Source organism: Dendrobates tinctorius, unplaced genomic scaffold, assembly GCF_039654945.1.
Source record: "Dendrobates tinctorius isolate UK_male_01 unplaced genomic scaffold, ASM3965494v1 ptg000059l, whole genome shotgun sequence".
In the NCBI taxonomy this organism is placed as follows: Eukaryota; Metazoa; Chordata; class Amphibia; order Anura; family Dendrobatidae; genus Dendrobates; species Dendrobates tinctorius.
In genome coordinates this window covers 2,974,964-2,996,273 of record NW_027361727.1, presented here as the reverse complement: position 1 = coordinate 2,996,273, position 21,310 = coordinate 2,974,964, and the positions used below count along the sequence as shown (strand labels likewise).

At 46.6% G+C, this 21,310-nt stretch overlaps 1 protein-coding gene across 4 annotated transcripts in view; it reads left to right on the top strand.

Annotated features, from left to right (window-relative positions):
- NELL1 (neural EGFL like 1) overlaps nucleotides 1-21,310 on the top strand; it is an 860,783-nt gene that overhangs the window by 300,883 nt on the left and 538,590 nt on the right. For all 4 annotated transcript variants that reach the window (XM_073578304.1, XM_073578303.1, XM_073578306.1 and 1 more), the window contains 2 exons: nucleotides 12,917-12,990; nucleotides 15,203-15,302. In XM_073578304.1, coding sequence (XP_073434405.1) covers nucleotides 12,917-12,990; nucleotides 15,203-15,302 — 174 coding nt within the window. The remainder of the gene's footprint in view (nucleotides 1-12,916; nucleotides 12,991-15,202; nucleotides 15,303-21,310) is intronic.

The window sequence follows — 21,310 nt, the reverse complement described above, 5'->3', positions numbered from 1 at the left end:
TTTTTTTTCCTCCAGTGAATATCTGCTCTCAGCAACATTTACTTTCCCGTGACATTCCCACATGAATGAACCAGCAAATAAAATGATCCTGTAATTGTATAAATGTATCACAGACCTCGAGATGTAATAATAGTTTTTTTTTATGATCTGTGAAAATTAAAGATCCTAGAATTTAAGTAAGTTGTTTTAAAAAATCTCAGCTGAAATTGGAGAGAGTATTACGGTCTGCTGAGCGAGCTGCACCTTCCTGTGTATGAGGCAGGGAGCACACGGACCTTAAAGGGGTTGTCTATAATCCAGATCCATTATTACAGTAGGGTACGGGAGGGATGCCGGATTATATGACACCTGGTGATGGGCGCCATTGGGAACACCAACAAGCCATAATTGGGTGTAGGGCACCTCATTGAAGCCGGCTCTAATAGAATAAAAATATAATGAGGGAGAGTCCTCATTTTGCCTACCCTTCTATTATCCACAGTATACAGCCCCCACCCATTGTACTTCAGGACATCCAGGTGTATTACAGGTGGTCCATGAATGAGTGCCGTAAGGATTAATTTTCAGGAATGGATACCTCCTAGTTGCTTACTGCCTCCACTCCACCTCACTGGTTGCTTGACATTAAGGGTGATGTACAAAATCCATCAAAGATCTGGTCTTCATACTTGATTAAATAGAGGAAAAATTTATTTAGAATAAAAGTTACAATTAAAAAGGATACGTAAGGTTATATGTCATGATAAGTTAAAAATTCCCCTGCGAGGGAATATGTTTCTAAGCACTGTGTTCTTTAAAGTTATAAATTTCAATAAAACCATTTTGAAACTAAAAAGGATACGTAAATTAAATTTGTATGCGGGATCCCTATGTATATGATATAGGGATCTGACATTTTGCAGTATTTAAAGGGTTGTCCACTTCTAGGACAACACCTTCTCAATCTGAATGTTTGCCCCGTTAAAATAAAACCACTTATGGTCACCTCCAATGCTGGCACTATTCCGGTGGTGTTGCCACTCGCTTTCCCAGTGCTCACATGATATTATGTCACACTAGCCCTGCACCCTCGCCCAGCACCCTCGCCCGGCACCCTCGCCCTGCTAGCACCCTTGCCCTGCTGGCCCTGCACCCTTGCCCTGCTAGCACCCTTGCCCTGGTAGCCCTGCACCCTTGCCCTGGTAGCCCTGCACCCTTGCCCTGGTAGCCCTGCACCCTTGCCCTGCTAGCCCTGCACCCTCGCCCTGCTAGCCCTGCACCCTCGCCCTGCTAGCCCTGCACCCTCGCCCTGCTAGCCCTGCACCCTCGCCCTGCTAGCCCTGCACCCTCGCCCTGCTAGCCCTGCACCCTCGCCCTGCTAGCACCCTCGACCTGCACCCTCGCCCTGCTAGCACCCTCACCCTGCTAGCCCTGCACCCTCGCCCTGCACCCTCGCCCTGCTAGCACCCTCGCCCTGCTAGCCTTGTACCCTTGCCCTGCTAGCCCTGCACCCTCGCCCTGCTAGCACCCTTGCCCTGCTAGCCCTGCACCCTCGCCCTGCTAGCCCTGCACCCTCGCCTTGCTAGCCCTGCACCCTCGCCTTGCTAGCCCTGCACCCTCGCCTTGCTAGCCCTGCACCCTCGCCTTGCTAGCCCTGCACCCTCGCCCTGCACCCTCGCCCTGCTAGCACCCTCGCCCTGCTAGCCTTGTACCCTTGCCCTGCTAGCCCTGCACCCTCGCCCTGCTAGCACCCTTGCCCTGCTAGCCCTGCACCCTCGCCCTGCTAGCCCTGCACCCTCGCCTTGCTAGCCCTGCACCCTCGCCTTGCTAGCCCTGCACCCTCGCCTTGCTAGCCCTGCACCCTCGCCTTGCTAGCCCTGCACCCTCGCCTTGCTAGCCCTGCACCCTCGCCTTGCTAGCCCTGCACCCTCGCCTTGCTAGCCCTGCACCCTCGCCCTGCTAGCCCGGCACCCTCGCCCTGATGGCACCCTCGCCCTGCACCCTCGCCCTGATGGCACCCTCGCCCTGATAGCACCCTCGCCCTGCTAGGCCTGCACCCTTGCCCTGCTAGGCCTGCACCCTCGCCCTGCTAGGCCTGCACCCTCGCCTTGCTAGCCCTGCACCCTCGCCCTGCTAGCACCCTCGCCCTGCACCCTCGCCCTGATAGCACCCTCGCCCTGCTAGCCCTGCACCCTCGCCCTGATAGCACCCTCGCCCTGCTAGCCCTGCACCCTCGCCCTGATAGCGCCCTGCACCCTCGCCCTGATAGCGCCCTGCACCCTCGCCCTGATAGCCCTGCACCCTCGCCCTGCACCTTCGCCCTGCTAGCCCTGCACCCTCGCCCTGCTAGCCCTGCACCCTCGCCCTGCTAGGCCTGCACCCTCGCCCTGCTAGGCCTGCACCCTCGCCCTGCTAGGCCTGCACCCTCGCCCTGCTAGGCCTGCACCCTCGCCCTGCTAGGCCTGCACCCTCGCCCTGCTAGCCCTGCACCCTCGCCTTGCTAGCCCTGCACCCTCGCCCTGCTAGCACCCTCGCCCTGCACCCTCGCCCTGCTAGCACCCTCGCCCTGCTAGGCCTGCACCCTCGCCCTGATAGCGCCCTGCACCCTCGCCCTGATAGCGCCCTGCACCCTCGCCCTGATAGCGCCCTGCACCCTCGCCCTGATAGCGCCCTGCACCCTCGCCCTGATAGCGCCCTGCACCCTCGCCCTGATAGCGCCCTGCACCCTCGCCCTGATAGCGCCCTGCACCCTCGCCCTGATAGCGCCCTGCACCCTCGCCCTGATAGCGCCCTGCACCCTCGCCCTGATAGCGCCCTGCACCCTCGCCCTGATAGCGCCCTGCACCCTCGCCCTGATAGCGCCCTGCACCCTCGCCCTGCTAGCCCTGCACCCTCGCCCTGCACCTTCGCCCTGCTAGCCCTGCACCTTCGCCCTGCTAGCCCTGCACCTTCGCCCTGCTTGCCCTGCACCTTCGCCCTGCTTGCCCTGCACCTTCGCCCTGCTTGCCCTGCACCTTCGCCCTGCTAGCCCTGCACCCTCGCCCTGCTAGCCCTGCACCCTCGCCTTGCTAGCCCTGCACCCTCGCCCTGCTAGCACCCTCGCCCTGCACACTCGCCCTGATAGCACCCTCGCCCTGCTAAGCCTGCACCCTCGCCCTGATAGCGCCCTGCACCCTCGCCCTGATAGCGCCCTGCACCCTCGCCCTGATAGCGCCCTGCACCCTCGCCCTGATAGCGCCCTGCACCCTCGCCCTGATAGCCCTGCACCCTCGCCCTGATAGCCCTGCACCCTCGCCCTGCTAGCCCTGCACCCTCGCCCTGCACCTTCGCCCTGCTAGCCCTGCACCTTCGCCCTGCTAGCCCTGCACCTTCGCCCTGCTAGCCCTGCACCTTCGCCCTGCTTGCCCTGCACCTTCGCCCTGCTTGCCCTGAACCTTCGCCCTGCTAGCCCTGCACCTTCGCCCTGCTAGCCCTGCACCCTCATAATGGTTGCCATGGCGACGCTGATGTCATCATAGGTTGCAAGCCCCGTCGCTCATTATGATGTCATAATGGTTGACTATGGAATGGAGGATGTGTGATGGGTATATGGGCACGGGACTATGGGATTGACGATATGTATGACCGGTATATGGGCACGGGACTATGGGATGGAGGATGTGTGATGGGTATATGGGCACTGGACTATGGGATGGAGGATATGTATGATGGGTATATGGGCACGGGACTATGGGATGGAGGATGTGTGATGGGTATATGGGCATGGGACTATGGGATGGAGGATGTGTGATGGGTATATGGGCACTCGACTATGGGATGGAGGATGTGTGATGGGTATATGGGCACTCGACTATGGGATGGAGGATGTGTGTGATGGGTATATGGGCACGGGACTATGGGATGGAGGATAATTATAATTTGTTATAACTAACCACAGTTAGTTATTATGCCCGAGGCAGCATCGGGCTCTTCAGCTAGTAATTTATATAAGGAGCGCAGCTCAAATACTGACAAACCTGCTGATGGATTATCTCTAGGAGATGGAAGTATATTACAAGTGACAGCTCCTAAGCGGCACATTGTCATCTATACCTGTTAATTGAAAGGCACCAACAATGGTAGGATTATTGTAAAATCAGACTGCCTAAAATGGAGATAGATGTATACCGTCATGTCTGAAAGTGTTAGCATCATTGAAATTGTTCCAGAAAACAAAGTATTTCTCCCAGAAAATTATTGCAATTTCACATGTTTTGTTATAACAAAACATGTAATTGCAATAATTTTCTGGGAGAGTTAATTAATTTCCTATTCTTTTCCATCTGCCGTCTCTTCACCTGTATGTAGAATCAAGGATGAAGATAGCGTATAGTATCATAAGGCTGCACAATTAGACTACATGAAAGGGTTGTTTTTAGGCTGTAACTATGGAGACACACATAGTCCCTGAAATAAGTATTCAACAAGTCACCAATTTTCTTAGTAAATATATTTTCTAAAGGTGCTATTGACATGAAATAGATAACGTTAACAACAACCCATCCAATCCACACAGGCAAATAAATCACCATGAATGTCCATAAATTAAGTTTTGTGTAAAAATGAGAAATGACACAGGAAAAAGTATTGAACACATGAAGAAAGAGAGGTGCAAGAAGACATGGAAAGTCCTGACACCAGCTGAAATCTATCCGTAATTAGAAAGCAATCCTGCCACTTAGCAAAAAAATATCAGCTGGTTCAACTGTTGGCCTACAAACAGGTGTCTTATTACCAAGGTGCCACACAAGAAGCAACTCCAGCTGGGCAAAACCATTGAGCTGTTTCAAGACCTTTGCAACCTTATTGTTACAAAACATACTGATGGCATTGGCTACAGAAAAATTTCTAAATTATTGAAGGTTCCTGTGAGCACTATTGAGGCCATAATCCAGAAGTGGAAATAACATAATTTCCCCATAGGCTGTCTACAACCAGATGCTCCCCATAAGATTTCTGTCATGCCCGCTATATCTGCTATGCTGCAAGATCCCTGAAGCAATGTGCACGCGCGCCTCATGTCTGTTATGCTGCAAGATCCCTGGAGCAGTGTGCACGTCCACCTCAAGTCTGCTATGCTGCGGGATCCCTGGAGCAGTGTGCCTGCGTGCCTTGTGACTGCTGTGCTGCGTGGCTCCTGGGGCAGTGTGTATGCGCGCGCGTGCCTCATGGCTGCACGCCGTTGCTGTGTGCGCGCCCGTCTCTGCTCTGCCTGCTGTGGTTGTCTCTGTGGTCCTGGAGACCCTGATCATGTGAACTTTCCTATGGTCCAGCACAGTCTGATCCAGCTATCCTCTCTATGGTCTTGGAGTACTCGCCCATGTGATCCACTCTATGATCCTGGAGGATCTGAACCAGAAGTCCTTCCCTGGTCCTGATCCGGAAGTGCAGGTGCTATGGTGCTTTATCAGACCGCCCCTTCCTATGGTCGGGGCTGAGTATCGTGTTGCCTCCCTGCATGGCTGCTTGGTCTGCTCGGTCGCTCCCTGTATTCTGTGCCCCTGCACTTTGCCCTATTGTGCGTCTCTGCACACGCTCTGTGCTTGCACTCTGCCTCTTGTCCTGTGCCATGTCTTTTGTGGTCCTTTGTGCCATGTTTTGTCTCTGTCATGCTTGGACTTGTAGTCCTTCCTGTGTTCTCTGCCTTTGCCTGCTTTGCCATGTTTTGTCTATGCTATGCTTTCCTTGTACTGCTTCCACTTCCCTGTTTCTGCCTGGTCTTCCGTGTTCTGATCTAGGGTGCTCTGTTGTGCCTCCTGGCACACCCACCATTCCTCGGCTCTGACCTATGGTGCTTCTCAAGCACATTTCCAGGCTAGTCTCAAGGTTCTTCCTTGACCCGGCTTTGGCGTACGCTCCGCTGCTAGCCCTGTTCTCTGCCTGGTGCTCTGTTGTGCCTCCTGGCACACGCACCATCTCTGCTCTCTGACCTATGGTGCTCTCTTGCACATTTCCAGGCTAGTCTCAAGGCTCTGCCTTGACCCGGCTCTGGGCTTCGGCCTACGCTCCGCTGCTAGCTCTGTCTCTACCCGGCTCTGGGCTCTAGCATACACTCCGCTTCTCTTCTCTTGTACCCGGCTCTGTGCTACTGCCTACGTTCCGTTCCTTGCTCTGTACCTTGCCTCGCTTTGCCTTGTTTCTTCGCGTGCCCTTTGCACGCGCCTGGCCTTCCTAGCCTCCTGTCTGTGCCTCAGCCGTGCCGCCCTAACCGTGCCCGCCTGCTTGTGCCTCAGCCGTGCTCGTCGGCCAGTGACAGCTGTGTCGCCTGTTATGCCTCATCCGGGCTCGCCTCAGTCTTGCCCGTCTGTCTGTGCCGCAGCCCGACCAGCTAGCCAGTGCCCCAGCCGTGCTCTCTGTGCTTCCTTGCAACCACGCTATCTGTGCACTGTGCATTGCGTGCTCTCTAACACACGCGCCGGCCCTAGCCTGCTTCTTGGCATACCTCCCCGTGCTTCTCTAAAGTACGCGCAGGTCTTGCCATGTACCCTGTCGTGCCCTCTTGCACGTACAGGTCCTAGCCTATACCCTGGCGTGCCTCCTAGCTCGCACCCTGCCTTGAACCCTGGCTTGCCTGCCGGATTCCCGAAACCTGCCGACCGCTGCCAGAGGTCTGGAACCAGATGACTGTGGCCTGATGTCCGGAGCTGATTTCCGTAGCCTGATGCCTGGATCCTGTCGGTCGTTGCCAGGAGTCCGGAGTCCGATGCCATCGCACCCTGCCTTGGACCCTGGCGTGTCTCCGAGCACGCACCCTGTCTTGCACCCTGGCGTGTCTCCTACCACGCACCCTGTCTTGGACCCTGGCGTGTCTCCTAGCACGCATCCTTCCGTGAAACCCTGTTGTGTCTCCTAGCACATACCCTGCCTTGGATCCTGGTATGTTTTCAAGCACGTGTTATGCCTTGAACATTTGGCGTGCCCTTGCACGCACTTTGCTGTGTTTCTCTATTTATGCCTTGCACCTGGTTAAAGCTTGAAACCACGTTTATTGAAGAAACCCAGTGACCTCGCTTTATGTTTTGCATCCTGCTCGTCCTGCTGCCAGACACTCACTAGTATCTCCCTGAGCCGGCCGTCTGGTCCCAGCAGTCGTGGTGGCTCACCCCCTTGGTCTTGCCCCTGACGCTCCCTGTATAGGGGGTGGTTCCTCACTAGGTCAGCTCGCCCTAGGTGGGTGGGTGCCACGGCCCAGACGGTCCACTCAAAAAATCGGCTCGGCAGAAGCTGAGTCCGTCACAATTTCAGACATGGAAGTGAAAATAATTATCAAGAGTTGTCCAAGAGCCAAGGACCTCCTGTGGGGAGCTACACAAAGACTTGGAAACAGTAGATACAATTGTTTTCAAATCAAACTAGAAGTAATGCCCTCCACTTCCACTGCCTGTATGCACGCTCATCCTGCAGCCACCATGGCTTGTATGCACGCTCACCACGCAAAACTCCTTTGCTGATCAAATAGCATGTTCAAGCACATTTAAAGTTTGCTCAACAACATTTAGACAAGCCTGTGAAATACTGGGAGAATGTAGTCTGGTCAGATGGGACCAAAAGTGAACTCTTTGGATGCAATAATTCACACCATGTTTAGAGGCCAAAAGGCACTGCATATCACCCCAAGAACATCATACCAACAGTGAAGTTTGAAGGTGGGAACATCATGATGTGGTGCTGTTTTTCAGCCTACGGCACTGACAAACTTCTTGCAATTGAAGTAGGATGAATGGACAATGTACTAAGACATTCTTGATAAAAATCTTCTGTCAGGATGATCAAGAGGAAACAAGGGTGGACATTTCAGCAAGACAATGGTCTGAAACAGACAGCCAAGGAAACGCTCAATTGGTTTCAGAGAAAGAAAATAAAGCTGCTAGAATGGCCGAGTCAATCACCGGACCTGAATCCAATAGAAAATGTGTGGAAGCAGCTGAAGCTTAGATTTCATAGAAGGAGCCCACGGAATATTTAGAACGTGAAGAGTGTTTTGTGTGGAAGAATGAGCCAAAATCACACATGAGCAATGCCTACAACTAGTTTCTCATACAGGAACCTCTTGTTGCTGTCATCACCAACACGTGCTTTTGTACGAAGTATGAAGTATTCTTCAATAAATGTGTTCAATACTTTTTCCCTGTGTCATTTCTCATTATTACACCTACAGTTGTGCTCAAAAGTTTATATACCCCACCAGAATATTTGCTTTCTTGGCCTTTTTTCAGAGAATATGAATGATAACACCACAACGTTTTCTTCTTTCATGGTTAGTGGTTAGGTGAATCCATTTATTGTCAAACTATTGTTTTTTTTTTCTCTTTTTAAATCGTAATGACAACCCAAAACATCCAAATGACCCTGATCAAAAGTTCACATACCCCATTTTTTAATACCATGTATTGCCCCCTCTAACATCAATGACAGCTTGAAGTCTTTTGTGGCAGTTGTGCATTTTTTAAAACTTTTACGACACTTAGGCTACTTTTACACTTGCGGTTTTTTGTGCTGCGCACCGTGCGCAGTGCAAATGCACATAAAAAACGCATCATGCGTTTGTGTGCGTTTTTTTGCGCATGGTTTTTTAAAAAAGCATGCTTTTTTTGCGCTCATGTGCGCATTACCATGCGCACGTCAGCGCACCCATAGACTATAATGTGTTTTTAGGTGAATTTTGTGCACATTGCGTGCGCATTCGTTTTTTTGAGACAAGTCGGACGCACAAAAAATGCAACAGGGTGCATTTTGTGCGTCCGGACGCACACTAAAAAAAACGCACGCGCGTACAAACGCATGTGTATGCGCACCCATGTATAGTATAGGAAACAAACGCATGCTTTTTTAGCGCAAAAAAACGCAAGTGTGAAACCAGCCTTAGGGAACATTTTCTGTCCATATTTTCGGTTCATATGCACGGACTGATGATTGGCTGTACAATATCGCAGTTGTACTACTCTGATCCATTTTTTTGGATCACATTAGCCCATGAAACTCAATGGCTGATTAAAGAAAACAACCAAGGCAAACAAGAGTCTGTGTTAGGAATTCAAAATTACCCTAGAGCGTGCACCACTGTGATGAATTCGGCAGTGTCAGTTCTCTGGTCTAGTTTCTAAGATATTTTTAGACCATAATAATAGATGTCCCCATTGACTTCAGTAGATTGAGGGTTCAGGTGTAGCCAAGACTACATTTAAAAGCAATCGTATTTGCCTACGAGCAACAGAGATGCCCGAAAAAATATCCAATGCAATAATACCATATAATATTTGAAATTGGTAGCCATCATATCTCCCCTACCTTTGTCATTGCCATGTGTCATCTAATTGAAGAAGGTTATATGGTGAGGAGGAAATCTGTAGAGAAGGGCTTGGGGCAAAAATAACAATGGATAACTAAGACGTGGTCGAGATGATCGCACACTGATGTGACGAACAGCAGACCGCTGTCACCAAATTGTGACGGACAGAGCAGCCTGGGCCACCAATATGTGACTATCCCACCACTGACACGGGTTTGTCAGCGGACGGAGGGATGCGACACACTGCCGGCACACGGCTATCACAGGCACAGTGGGGGCTTATCTTAGTTATCTCAACACTGGCACCATGTGACCAAAATATACAGCAAGCTAATCTCGCTCTAACAATTTACCGCAGGGGGTTATTTTGGATGCCCCACCACTGCTAACAACCTTCCAAGAACTGCGGGGATTTATGTATATTCCACTTTCTCAGTTCCACTTCGGAACTCGCTGCTCTCCAGCGCCCCCCTTACCCTCAGGTCAGTCAGGGAACTGCACCTAGGATAATTAGTCGCCGGACGGGCTGCTTGTTGTGCACGGCCAATTAGACTACTGCAGTAAGGGAATTATCAATGCTGTGGCCTCAACCACTCAATCCAGCAATATAAGCCCCTTCCGGACTGCCAACCAGCCTAACCAACCGCAAACGCCACGCTGCCACCAGCTCCTGGTTTCTCCACTTAAGTTATAGACTTAATGGAGGGGTTCGAAGCCAACCCGAACAGTAGCGTAATTATCTAAAAAAGGTGCATAGTTCGTTTCTTAGAGCATGGAGACAGAGCTAATAGATTTTATCACTTATTCCCAAATGGGCAGTGATTGCATAGATAAAAGTTGCTATAAATTGAGACATCAAATATGTACAATACAAATATAACATAAAGGGATTAAAAAGACAGAAAGTAACACTCACATGTGCTTAGTCGGTATCAGGCAGACCATGTGGGGGGAGAAGGCGGAGCCACACGTCTCCACTCATCTGCACGTCTTGTCAGCACGGACTCTGTAGCTCCAACTGACTTTAATTTGATAGGGAATACCTTATAGTCCAGGGTCTGTGACCTCACGAAATGGGTGGTCTGGTGAGGTCCAACCCCCCTTTCTCTAAGTTATGGTTTGGCTACAAAACTTAGAATAACTATATCTAAGCGAGAAAAACCCGTACCAACACACATAGGGCATAATTGTTTGTGATTTAACGAATCAAATCCAATAACACCAAGCATGCCATAATTAAGACACTCCATTTGGGAGCAATCCATATCTCAGTTTCTGGAAAGGTTATAACTGTGAAAATTAGGAATTAGAAAGCTGGCCTCATGCCCTTCGTAGAAATGTAAATTTTATATCTCTGTCACGAGCGCAGTGCCCGATAGGCTTCTTTAATATTTCCTATTGTTTCATTCAGTCACATGTTTCACACAAAGGAATGCTTTCCCTTAACTACTCCACATTCCTTTCTCCAACAGGAAATGGATGGTATACTTTTACCAACAGGCAGAGGGCTGTAAAGGAGGGGGGAAAGTGCTGACAGTTTACAATGTCCTCAGTAGTGTGAAATGGGAGATTTCTAGAAGGTTCTAGAAATATCATACTATGGTTCATGTTTAAAGCTCATCTTTGACCCTTCAAAAACTTTCATAATAATCATTCAGCTAAGCATTCTGATGCTTGTTCTCCAAGACTTCAAGGTTTTGTCTTCATAATATTGGCCTTTCAATGTGCCTGAGGGCGGCTCCACGCTCTGCTGCTTTATTCTGGGAGCAACATTTGATTGACATATTGTGTGCCATAAACTAGAATTATTAACAGTGTGCTTTTATTTCTATAATGTACCTGATTTTATTTGCAACATGGGTTCTGAGCATTAATGGAATTTTATAAAGGAACCATAGATAGACACGTAAAGGAAATTCTCCAACCATGTGGTTCTTGAGGGGTGTTTAAAAGTAATACATAATCCCGGGTTTCGGCACCATAAAAAAAAATGCATAAGAAAAATCTCATGGCAAGAAAAAAATCCCTATAATGTCATTTTGTATTACACCTAATGCTTTATTACATGGACAACCCTTCATGAATGGAGCCAGGACATAATGGGGTTTTCTCAAATCCCATTTTCCATGACATCATGTAATGTCAAGTTATGTTTGAATACCTAGTCTATCATTTCCAAATGGGAATTTTGACTTCAGATAACTTAAAGCGACACCTCCCCTTATTTATCGTACCTGCAAGGGTCCAGGAGATATTTCTCGTTTCTTTGACATGGTCTCATACACTGAGCTCACTCATACATTGAGCCTCACTCCCGTCTTCGCTAAGGGGTAGATTGAAGGAATTGTGTTATTATATTTCAGTGCTGCTATTAATTTTGCTAAACTGCAAAGTAGCTCTCCTCCAGAAGAATGAAAACGGTCTGTCTAATGCCCCCTGTTACAGCTTGCTACTCTTGGATCTCCAACATTGATCCTATGAGGTAGGATAGCTGGCCAAACCAGAAGCCTCCACAACCATTTTGCAGCTCTTGCCTCTCATCAGTGCAGAACATGAGACTGATTTCCTGGGGCAAGAGGCCTTTGAACCCTAGACATGATTTCACTGGAAGCCGATTGCTTAAAGATGCAGATACCTTTAATTAATGATGAAGAGTAATGGCCAAATCAGTGGCCACATTGATTTTGTCTTCTGACATGCTGGATTCAGTTGACTTTTTGACCTTGCAGTGCCACCGACTGGACCGACCTCTAAATCTTTTTTTTGCCGTCTCAATTTAAAGTTTCTTTGTAACCCTCCTTTTGGGAAATTCAAAAAGACGATGAGGCTTTTGCAATTCATCCTGGGGTCTTTACGTAAATGTATATCTTGGTCTCTGTTTCTAGGTGGCACTCCTTAGAGAAAATCTGGAAACTGGTTCTGCATTGATGATACTTTCAGGAAGATTTATGCAAAAGACTCCCTTTCAAAAAGAATTTTTTTTTTTTTTCATTTAATGTTAGCTTTTTAGTTGTAGTTTCATTATGTGGTGGCTCAACTTCAGATGTTTATTTTTCTGAGCAGGTTTACTTGTACAAGGTGAGCAATAGTCAGCATTCCCCAACATGTGTCCCCAGCTATCGTGAAACCACAGGTCCGGGTATGCCATGACATGGAGTTCTAGCTTTGAAAAAACTGTACTGGAGTTTTGACAAATGGTAATGAACATCTTCCTCAATCCTAGGAGAGTCCAAACAATGGTCTTTAGTGTATCTACTCCATCAGTCGTGTTGATTGTATATAGTTAATTGGAACCATTGGAGTGGTGGGCCATTGTTCTTCAAACTCTACTATAATTCTTCTGCAGTTCTTTGGCTCCTTGGAAACATCTGATAATGAAAACATTCAAAGATTTCTTTGGTGATGGGATGAAGAACTCTCTCTAATTCTCATGTATGGCTGAGGACTATAGAAATGCTTCCTATGAGAATATTCCATTGTAAAGCTTTGGAGCATACACTGTATGTAAACTGACGTCCAGAAAGCAAAGATAGGAAGGGCAGCAAAACGAGTGACTCAAGTTATAAATTGTAATGTCTTCTGTTATGTTGTGTTTTCTCCGCACTACAGCCAAATGCATATATGGTGGAAAAGTCCTGGCGGAAGGTCAGAAGATCCTGACTACAACGTGCAAAGAATGTAAAGTAAGTTCAACTATTTTTTGCTTGTCTTCTCACTTCCTTTTCTGGCTGGACAGGCATGTGACCACTGCAGCCAGTGATTGTCTGCTACGGTCACATACCTGTATGGCCAGAACAGGATGTACGGAGGAGACCTGATCTGTACATCCTGAAAATGATGTATGGAAGTGCGGCCGCTGCACCCAATAACCGTTCATAAGTTTAGTTTTTTGCACGTTGATGTTATTTTTATTTTTTGCAGACCTCCCCCCTAATAATTTACAGAAATTGATTGTATAATGAATAATGGTAACGTCTCAGTGACTGCCTCGTTATATATTAATGGAGTCGTTTCTTCTACTGGGCTCTCCTACCCCTCCGGCCGTTCCTTGGTTAACGTCTTGAAGTGCATTGTAATTAACCTTCGCTTAGAATTGCGAAATGTGTTTGGTTTTTGGTGATTCAATGTCACCGCGGCTCGGATGGAAACAGTGTTGTAAATGACTTGTCAGAATTTGCATAAATCTCATTGAAATGTTTGCGCTCTTGGAAATTTTACACAAAGGGTTAAAATGAGAGACCCTTTTTGATTACTTATTTTTTTTTTTTATAGACGTGCAGGATGGGAATTAATAAGACATCAAAGTGCTATCTGGATATGCACCAATGATGTATTTTATAGGGACAGCCCTGGATGGGGACCCCGTCATCTGGGGCCAAATGGCCATTTTAACTCTTTTTTTCATTTTGTTTGACTCCCAGTGTTGTCAGTCTCCACAATCAACACAATGCTAGTCATTGCTAATTCACATGACCACGTAGTCAATGTTCACAGACATGTAAAGCTGTTAGTTTTGGGTCGACCGATCCATGGTGGGCCGGTACTTGCTGATCCATAACATGGACCGGAAAATATATCCCCTATGCAGCTGTGTGAATTAGCCCTAATGAGGTGGACTAGGGTAAATGCATGCAAGGACATCCTGAAACAGAAATTGGTTTTACATTGTGTCCCCATACTCTATTCATCCATATCAAAACTCCTACATGTCCTGGTGGTCTAGTGGTTCGCATTAATCCACTGTGGCGAGTTTTAGCAGCGCCTCTCTTGCGCATGGGTTGTGACTGGTATTGCAGCTGTGTTATAAAAGAAAGTAAGACTAAGCTGCAATGCTAAGCACGACCCGGGAAGAGTTTTTTTTACATATAGGGGACTTATTAATTTTTGTTATTTTATTTTTTTTTAAATAAATTTGACATCTGTGACATTTTAAATGTTTTTATCGGTGGGGTCTCGGTGCTCAGATCCTCTCCTGTCGCAGGAACAAAGGGTCTCCGTGTTAATTTCAGCATATTTCGATATTGGTGGGGATCTCTAGTAAAGGCTATGTTCAGCTTCACATTTTTTTATGTTTATTTTCCTCCTAAGTGCAAAGTTATGCAATTTTCTAAATAGCCTTGATTAAAAATTCACTACCATTTTGCTACTGTACAGTCTGTAAGTCCTTTATCTAGCTCCTGCTCGGCTCTCTGGTCTCCCCCCTTTTTTTTATATACATGGCAGAAAGGAGAGGGAAGGGTTTGTTTGTACACACATCTCCACATTATGGAGAGGGGAGAAAGTATCTCAGGGAGGGCAGTGAAAAAACAGGGCGTAAATAAGGAGGAACGCAATTGGAGAGCACGTTAGTACAGGATAGAAGCTGTGCTGATATCTTGGCTCCTGAATACCTGAGCACACTGGATGCACATAGAGCTCACATCCAGCCTATATTACTGGGAAGCACACTCCCAGAAGATACCAATCTTGGATCAGGATGAATACTGTATCGTAAGGTCTGAAAATGAATAAAAACTGAAACTTTGCAAATTATTACCTAAGCCACTAACTTGGGGAATTTTTTTTTTCCTTGTTAAAGGTGTTCATGGCCTCTAATTGCTGCCCTTTTTATTCTCCTTGAGAGCGCGCGAGTCCTCAATGGAGCATCTTACCGCTTTGATTTTAGTTTCGGGCTCTTCCTCCACCGCGTGTGAAATAAGCCTCCGTGGTTACAATGGGGGGATCTCTCTCCGTTACACTTCTTGTAAGCCTGTGATTATTTTCTCTGCCAGATAGGAGTCCGCTCTCGCACTGAATGGCAGCGCTGTCGATTAAAGACGCTGTGACCTTTCCGTGTTGTCACAATGCGCCGCACGCAGCTCTATTAATACAGATAATATCATTATTTGCTTACAGAATGGCGCTTTACAGAAGGCAGCCGAGCCCTGTCCGCCATTGAACTGCACAGAAGAGGATCGAATTCTTCCGGAGAACGAGTGCTGTTTTGTTTGCCGAGGTGAGGAGTTTGTGAACAATGTCTTTTTCTTTGTACTTTTTGTTCTGACGCCATTTGTCTGTATCCACTATATGCCTCATGGAACTTTAGAAATTGGTAGCTACACAGGAAGCCTTAGATAACCTGGGACCGATCCGGTCAATGCCAAATTTTTGCTTTTTTATTACATTTTTTGGATCACAAATGGTGACATTTTGGTTACTTTTTCAAGAGTTATTATTTTTATTATTATTTATTTATATAGCACCATTGATTCCATGGTGCTGTACATGAGAAGGGGTTACATACAAATTACAGATATCACTTACAGTAAACAAATCTTACAATGACAGACTGATATAGAGGGGAGAGAGGACCCTGCCCTTTCGGGCTTACATGCTACAGGATGGTGGAGAAGAAGACAGTAGGTTGGGGGGTTGCAGCAGTTCTGGTGTTGGTTGAGGTGATATCACCGGTAGTGGTGAGAGAGAAGGGGGAAGCGGGGTCATTGCAGGCTGTAGGCTTTCTTGAAGAGGAGGGTTTTCAGGTTCCGTCTGAAGGATCCGAATGTGGTTGATAGTCGGACTTGTTGGGGCAAAGAATTCCAGAAAATAGGGGCAGTTCGGGAGAAGTCTTGGAGGCGGTTGGGTGAGGAGCGAATAAGTGTGGAGGAGAGGAGGAGGTTTTGGGATGACCGGCGATTACGTGAGGGAAGGTATCGGGAGATTAGTTCAGAGACATATGGAGGAGACAGGTTATAGATGGCCTTGTAGGTCAGTATTAGTAATTTGAACTGGATATGCTGAGGGAATGGGAGCCAGTGAAGAGATTTGCAGAGGGAAGAAGCGGAGGAGTAGTGAGGAGAGAGATGAATTAATCGGGCAGCAGAGTTAAGCATGGACTGGAGAGGTGTGAGGGTGTTAGCAGGGAGACCACAGAAAAGGATGTTGCAGTAGTCAAGGCGGGAGATGATGAGGGCGTGCACAAGCCTTTTAGTAGATTGCGGGTTGAGGAAAGGACGGGTTCTGGAAATATTTTTGAGCTGGAGGCGAGAGGAGGTAGAAAGAGCTTGGATGTGTGGTTTGAAGCACAGGGCTACTCAAGGATTACTCCGAGGCAGCGGACTTCCGGTACTGGGGAAAACGTGATGTCATTAATTGTGATACATAGGTCAGGCAAGGAAGATCTGTGAGATGGAGAAGAGTTTATTTTCTTCCAAAACTTTTGTTTTTCCTCTTAAAGTAACATTTTAGGTAAAACTCTAAAGCGTGAGCCAATATTGTGATCTCGGTTCTTCTGTGTAGCCTTTTGCACGTGACCTTCTTCACCTGTGTTTTGCCCAAAGGAAATGGCAAATAGGGTCTATTTTTTCCCCCCCTAGAAACGTCACCAGTTTTTTTTTTTTTTTGTGGTGTCTGTGCCTGGTATTACTGCTTTTCTCTTTTCTGTTCATAGAACCTGGAGACAAACTTTATACTGTTACTTGCAAAAATATCTACAAATACCTGTACTGTATGTGGGGGGCCTACTTTACTGTATGTGGGGGGCATAAGTGGGGCAAGCAATAGTTGTTAAAACCGTTGGACAACATTACCTATATACCGCTCACGTTACTATGTCTCTTGAATTATGAGACCTTTGTACAAGATATCAAGAAGCAGCATGAGTCTAATATCAATGAACTAAAATAAAATGGGTACCTTCCACTTTAAGACGTATGTAACATCCCTAAATCTTGTACTTATCGCCAGTAGGACGGATTTTACTTTGCTTTTCCAGAAGTGGACTTTTTGACTTTTATGGAAGGGGGGTTGTGAGCATGCTCGGTGGTCTGTGCAGAGATCACTGCTCTGGAAGGGAGAAATTAACCTCTTTTAAAGACAATTTATCACTTATGTTGGAATAATTGAAACTGGATAGTAGTATACATATTTTTCTTTTCTAATCTCTTGGTACATGAACATTGAGGCATCCGTCTTGTCTGCGCTTCTGTTAACCACATTTAGAGAGAAACGTTACAGTGTGACTTCTATAGGAGAGCTTTATGGGCATGCTCTGTGATCTGTACGGAGGTCATTGCGCAGAGAGGGGGGAGGAGGTGAGCTGTGACATCTCCTATTGTGAATGGTGGATTTCTGTCATGTATACATAACTGTTATATGTCAAAGTAATCCTGCCTTTCCTGACTGCTGAGCATCGTCTACTTTTGAGACTCAGTCAGCTTGAAAACTGCAAGATTTCAGGATATTTTTTAAAGCTGTACATGATAAGCATTGAAGGATCCCTAACCATAAGTCAGACCTGCTGTTAGGTTTCTGCATAGATTACAGCTGATCACTCAAGAACTCATCATTAAGGGTTCACTTTCCCTGCAGCACCCCCACAGGTGAGACGAAGTATTGCACAGTTTAAACTCTTTACTCTGGACAATAGTCAGAGATTCAGCACAGGGAATCTAATGGAGAAAAAAAGCGCCTTGAAGGGGAGATCTGATTAATGTAAGGCATTTTTTTTATTGTATTTTTTCTGAAAATAAATAACAAATAAAACTGAATTAAAAAGCAACAGACATAGAAAATATAAATAAGTTGTCCTTTATGTTGCCTCACCGGCCATCACTGACTTCTAATGAACAGGCACCTTTGCTCCGCAGCTCCGATATTAATCTTGGTTAAGAGTCTGTTTTACCTGTTGTTGTGATTCCGCCTCAGTAATTGAACCCAGGAGTCGCCCGAACAAGATTATATTGCTCCTGTTTTGTGTCTTTATCAGACAATTAATCTCGTTTTGCTGCCAAATTTGTCACTGGAAATATAGATCTGAGACCAAGGGAAAAAAATATATATCAGTGGCCGATGGGACAAATTGAGAAACATTTCTGGGGAGGATTAAAGTAATTTATATAGAATAATCTGAATCACAAAGACCGTGGGGCAGAGCAGAAAGATGATGGCCGGGGAGAAGTGACAGCTGCAGTTCTAACCCAAAAACTGGTCCCAAGTGGTTGTCACTTCCCAATGGAACACTTAATTTTATATTTGCTGCCCCAAACTACATGCAGCAAGGATCAAGGCCAAGCTGCCCGATTGCAGCCAGGTATATCTGTCTCTGAAAGGCGTTGGTTTTTGAAGAAAACATAGTTTAAAGGGAACCTGTCAGGTCCGATAACGCAATTACCTGCAGATATAGGGTTAATCTGCAGGTTAGGAAGGTGCCCGGACACGGTACTGAAAGTCCGGCACCAGCGGGAAAACTAACTTATTTTCTCCCAGGAGCCGCCGGCTTTCAGTCATACAGATGTGCTGCTGATGCTAGTTCCCCAATCACAGCACTGAGAGCGGGGGCTGTAAGCGTGTCCTGGCACTGATTGACAACTTGCTCTGCACTGATGAGTCGGCTGTCAATCAGTCTTGGGGCGTGCTGTGAGCGGTGACTGTAATTGCTCCGTGCATGCCTGCATCACTGAAAGCCGGAGGCTCCTGAGAAAAATAGCTAATTTCCCTCAGTGGTCCCTTGGGTGACGGTGGAAAGTCGAGACTTTGTGCAATGGATCAAAGACCTGATTTCTGGACCGTGATCCTTGCAGCAAGTTTTGTTGTTGTAAGTCCTACTCAAGGCCCCATACACATTAGATGGCAGCCTCTCCCGATTCCTCCATGTACTTGAACACTTATCTCTTGTAAAAAAAAATATATAAATAAAACATCATCGGCCAATCAGAATTTCATCATGATGGACCCTTCTCTCCTCTGACATTATTTATTGGGGGAGAGTTAGGGGGTCCTAATGTACATTAGACTGATGACTTTTATCTAATGTTAAATGTCTGGGGGGCTCTAGAAAGTGTGCCAAAAATAAGTTGGGACCCTCAGCAATTAAGTTTAATCTGCAGGGAAGCAGTGGTGTAACGTGAAGCTCATGGGCCCCAATGGCAAAGCTCCAACAGGGCCCCCAATCATCGCAAGTCTTTAATAGCATTGGTCTTTTCATGTAGTCCAAAGGGGCCTTTTGAGACCCCCTAGGCTCCAGTGCTCAGGTGCACATGCAACCCTTGCACCTATTGTAGTTACGCCCCTAAGGGGAACATTGTGCCAAGCGAATAATGACAGATGGCCGACAGCAGTACACAGTATTTCAGGAGATGATTGTGCCTATCCCGTGTGCGCACTGATGTTGCTGGGTGCAGAACTGTTTGTGACAAGGGCTTTATCCTGTTATGGGAAGGCCGTAGGCTGTGCGTTACGTTGGAAAGGGACACAATCCCCCCCCCCACAGCACAGAGTATTTTAGGAGACCAATCTGGTAAGAAAGATTTGAAGTTCACCTCATGGGAGGTTACGGTTCAGTGACTACATAGCAGGGTCTTTAGCAGCACAGAGTATTTCAGGAGAGGACCATACACATCTTTGTGGGAGGTAAGTGATTTATTGAGAATTCCATAAGGGAAAGAGCAGGGCCTCCAGCAGCACAGAGGTTTTCAGGAGACGGTTGTACTGATCTTAGGGGAAGTTACTGAGTGTCGTGTAGCGCAAGGAGCAGGATCACAGCAGCACAGAGTATTTTGAGAGAGGACTTTGTTGAGAGACTGACATCTATAAGGGAAGGAATGTGGTCCCAGCAGCACAGAGCATTTCAGGAGAAAAGTATGCCATTCTTTTGGGAGGTGACGTGGATAAAGGAACAAGGTTCCCAGCAGCACAGAGTATTTCTTTTGTAAATTTACTGTATATTGTTTTTATCTGTAAGGAACTGAATCCATGCAGTCTGTTAGTAAATTCGCTGGTGTCGTCATTCTGGGTCACACTTTCCTTTTTTGGGGGGTCGCCCGTTCACTAGCTTCTATCTCCCCGACGTACCTCTTTATAACTGAATATTTTTCTTTTGATTCTGTGAGAATAAACCTCGACTTATAACAGACGGCTCAAGCACCATTTCCTGTTTTCACAACACAGATCCTGACGTTCTGTCCAGCGGATAAACCTTGGGGGAGCCTCAGCCCGAATCCTAACCGGAAGAATTAACGGCCCACTCCGCAGCAGAGGCTTGGATGTCACTCTTCGGCTAGGCCACCCAAGATACCTGGTGGACTCAAATTCAATGATTTTTTTTAACTTTTCCTTTTTTTTTTTTACTTTTTATCATTTCCATATATTGCGTAGGAATGTCTAAATCTACACATTCCAATTTATGGGACTCCAACTCCTAATATCCATTGTGGCTGGCAGAGGATGCTGGGTCTTATAGTTCTATATCATCTCTAGTGTCGCACGATGCCTCCAGCTTGTCTACACCAACTACAGAGAGACTAAACCACTAGTGACAATTACAAGAACTTGACATTTTCTCAGGTTGTTGCAACTTTTTTTTTTTGTTTGTTTGTTTCTTTTTACAACAATGGATGAGGACACCTATAAAGATCGGTAAATGTCACCGCCAAAAATGCCACCTCCATGGCACACCAATGGAAAATTAAAGGCTTCCTGAGCCACACAGGACTCTTATCTTCTATCACTTTTTTTTTTCCCCAGGAAACTTTCCTGATACATTGTAACAATCTGAGATTTTATTTATTTACTTTTTTTGTTGTTGTTTATGGAATGTTCTTAGTTTTAGACTTCATTTATTTCATTGTGGAATTGCAATTTTGTACAAGTTTGTAACAAATAAAGATTAAGGTAAAGTGATATTTCCGCTTTGGGTCTGTGTCACTGTAGCCAGGATGGATGTTGTATATGGGACAGAAGGGCCCTTATTGGGCAAAGAGGGGGAAAGAGGCCGGAAATTCTGACGAATAGGGAGAAAAATAATGTAAGGACACTGATGAGGAAACAAATAGAAAACTCTGTGGCATGGAAAAATTAAATATCAATTACAATGTTGCATTTTTGCAAACTTTTTAAGCCACATTTCCATTATTTCATTGCCACCGGAGCTGAATTTTTGAGACATATTTAGTTTTATATTAGAACATCCTTTAATAGAAAGTCTTTATCCTTGATGAAAATTAATTAAAAAAAGAAAAAAATAAT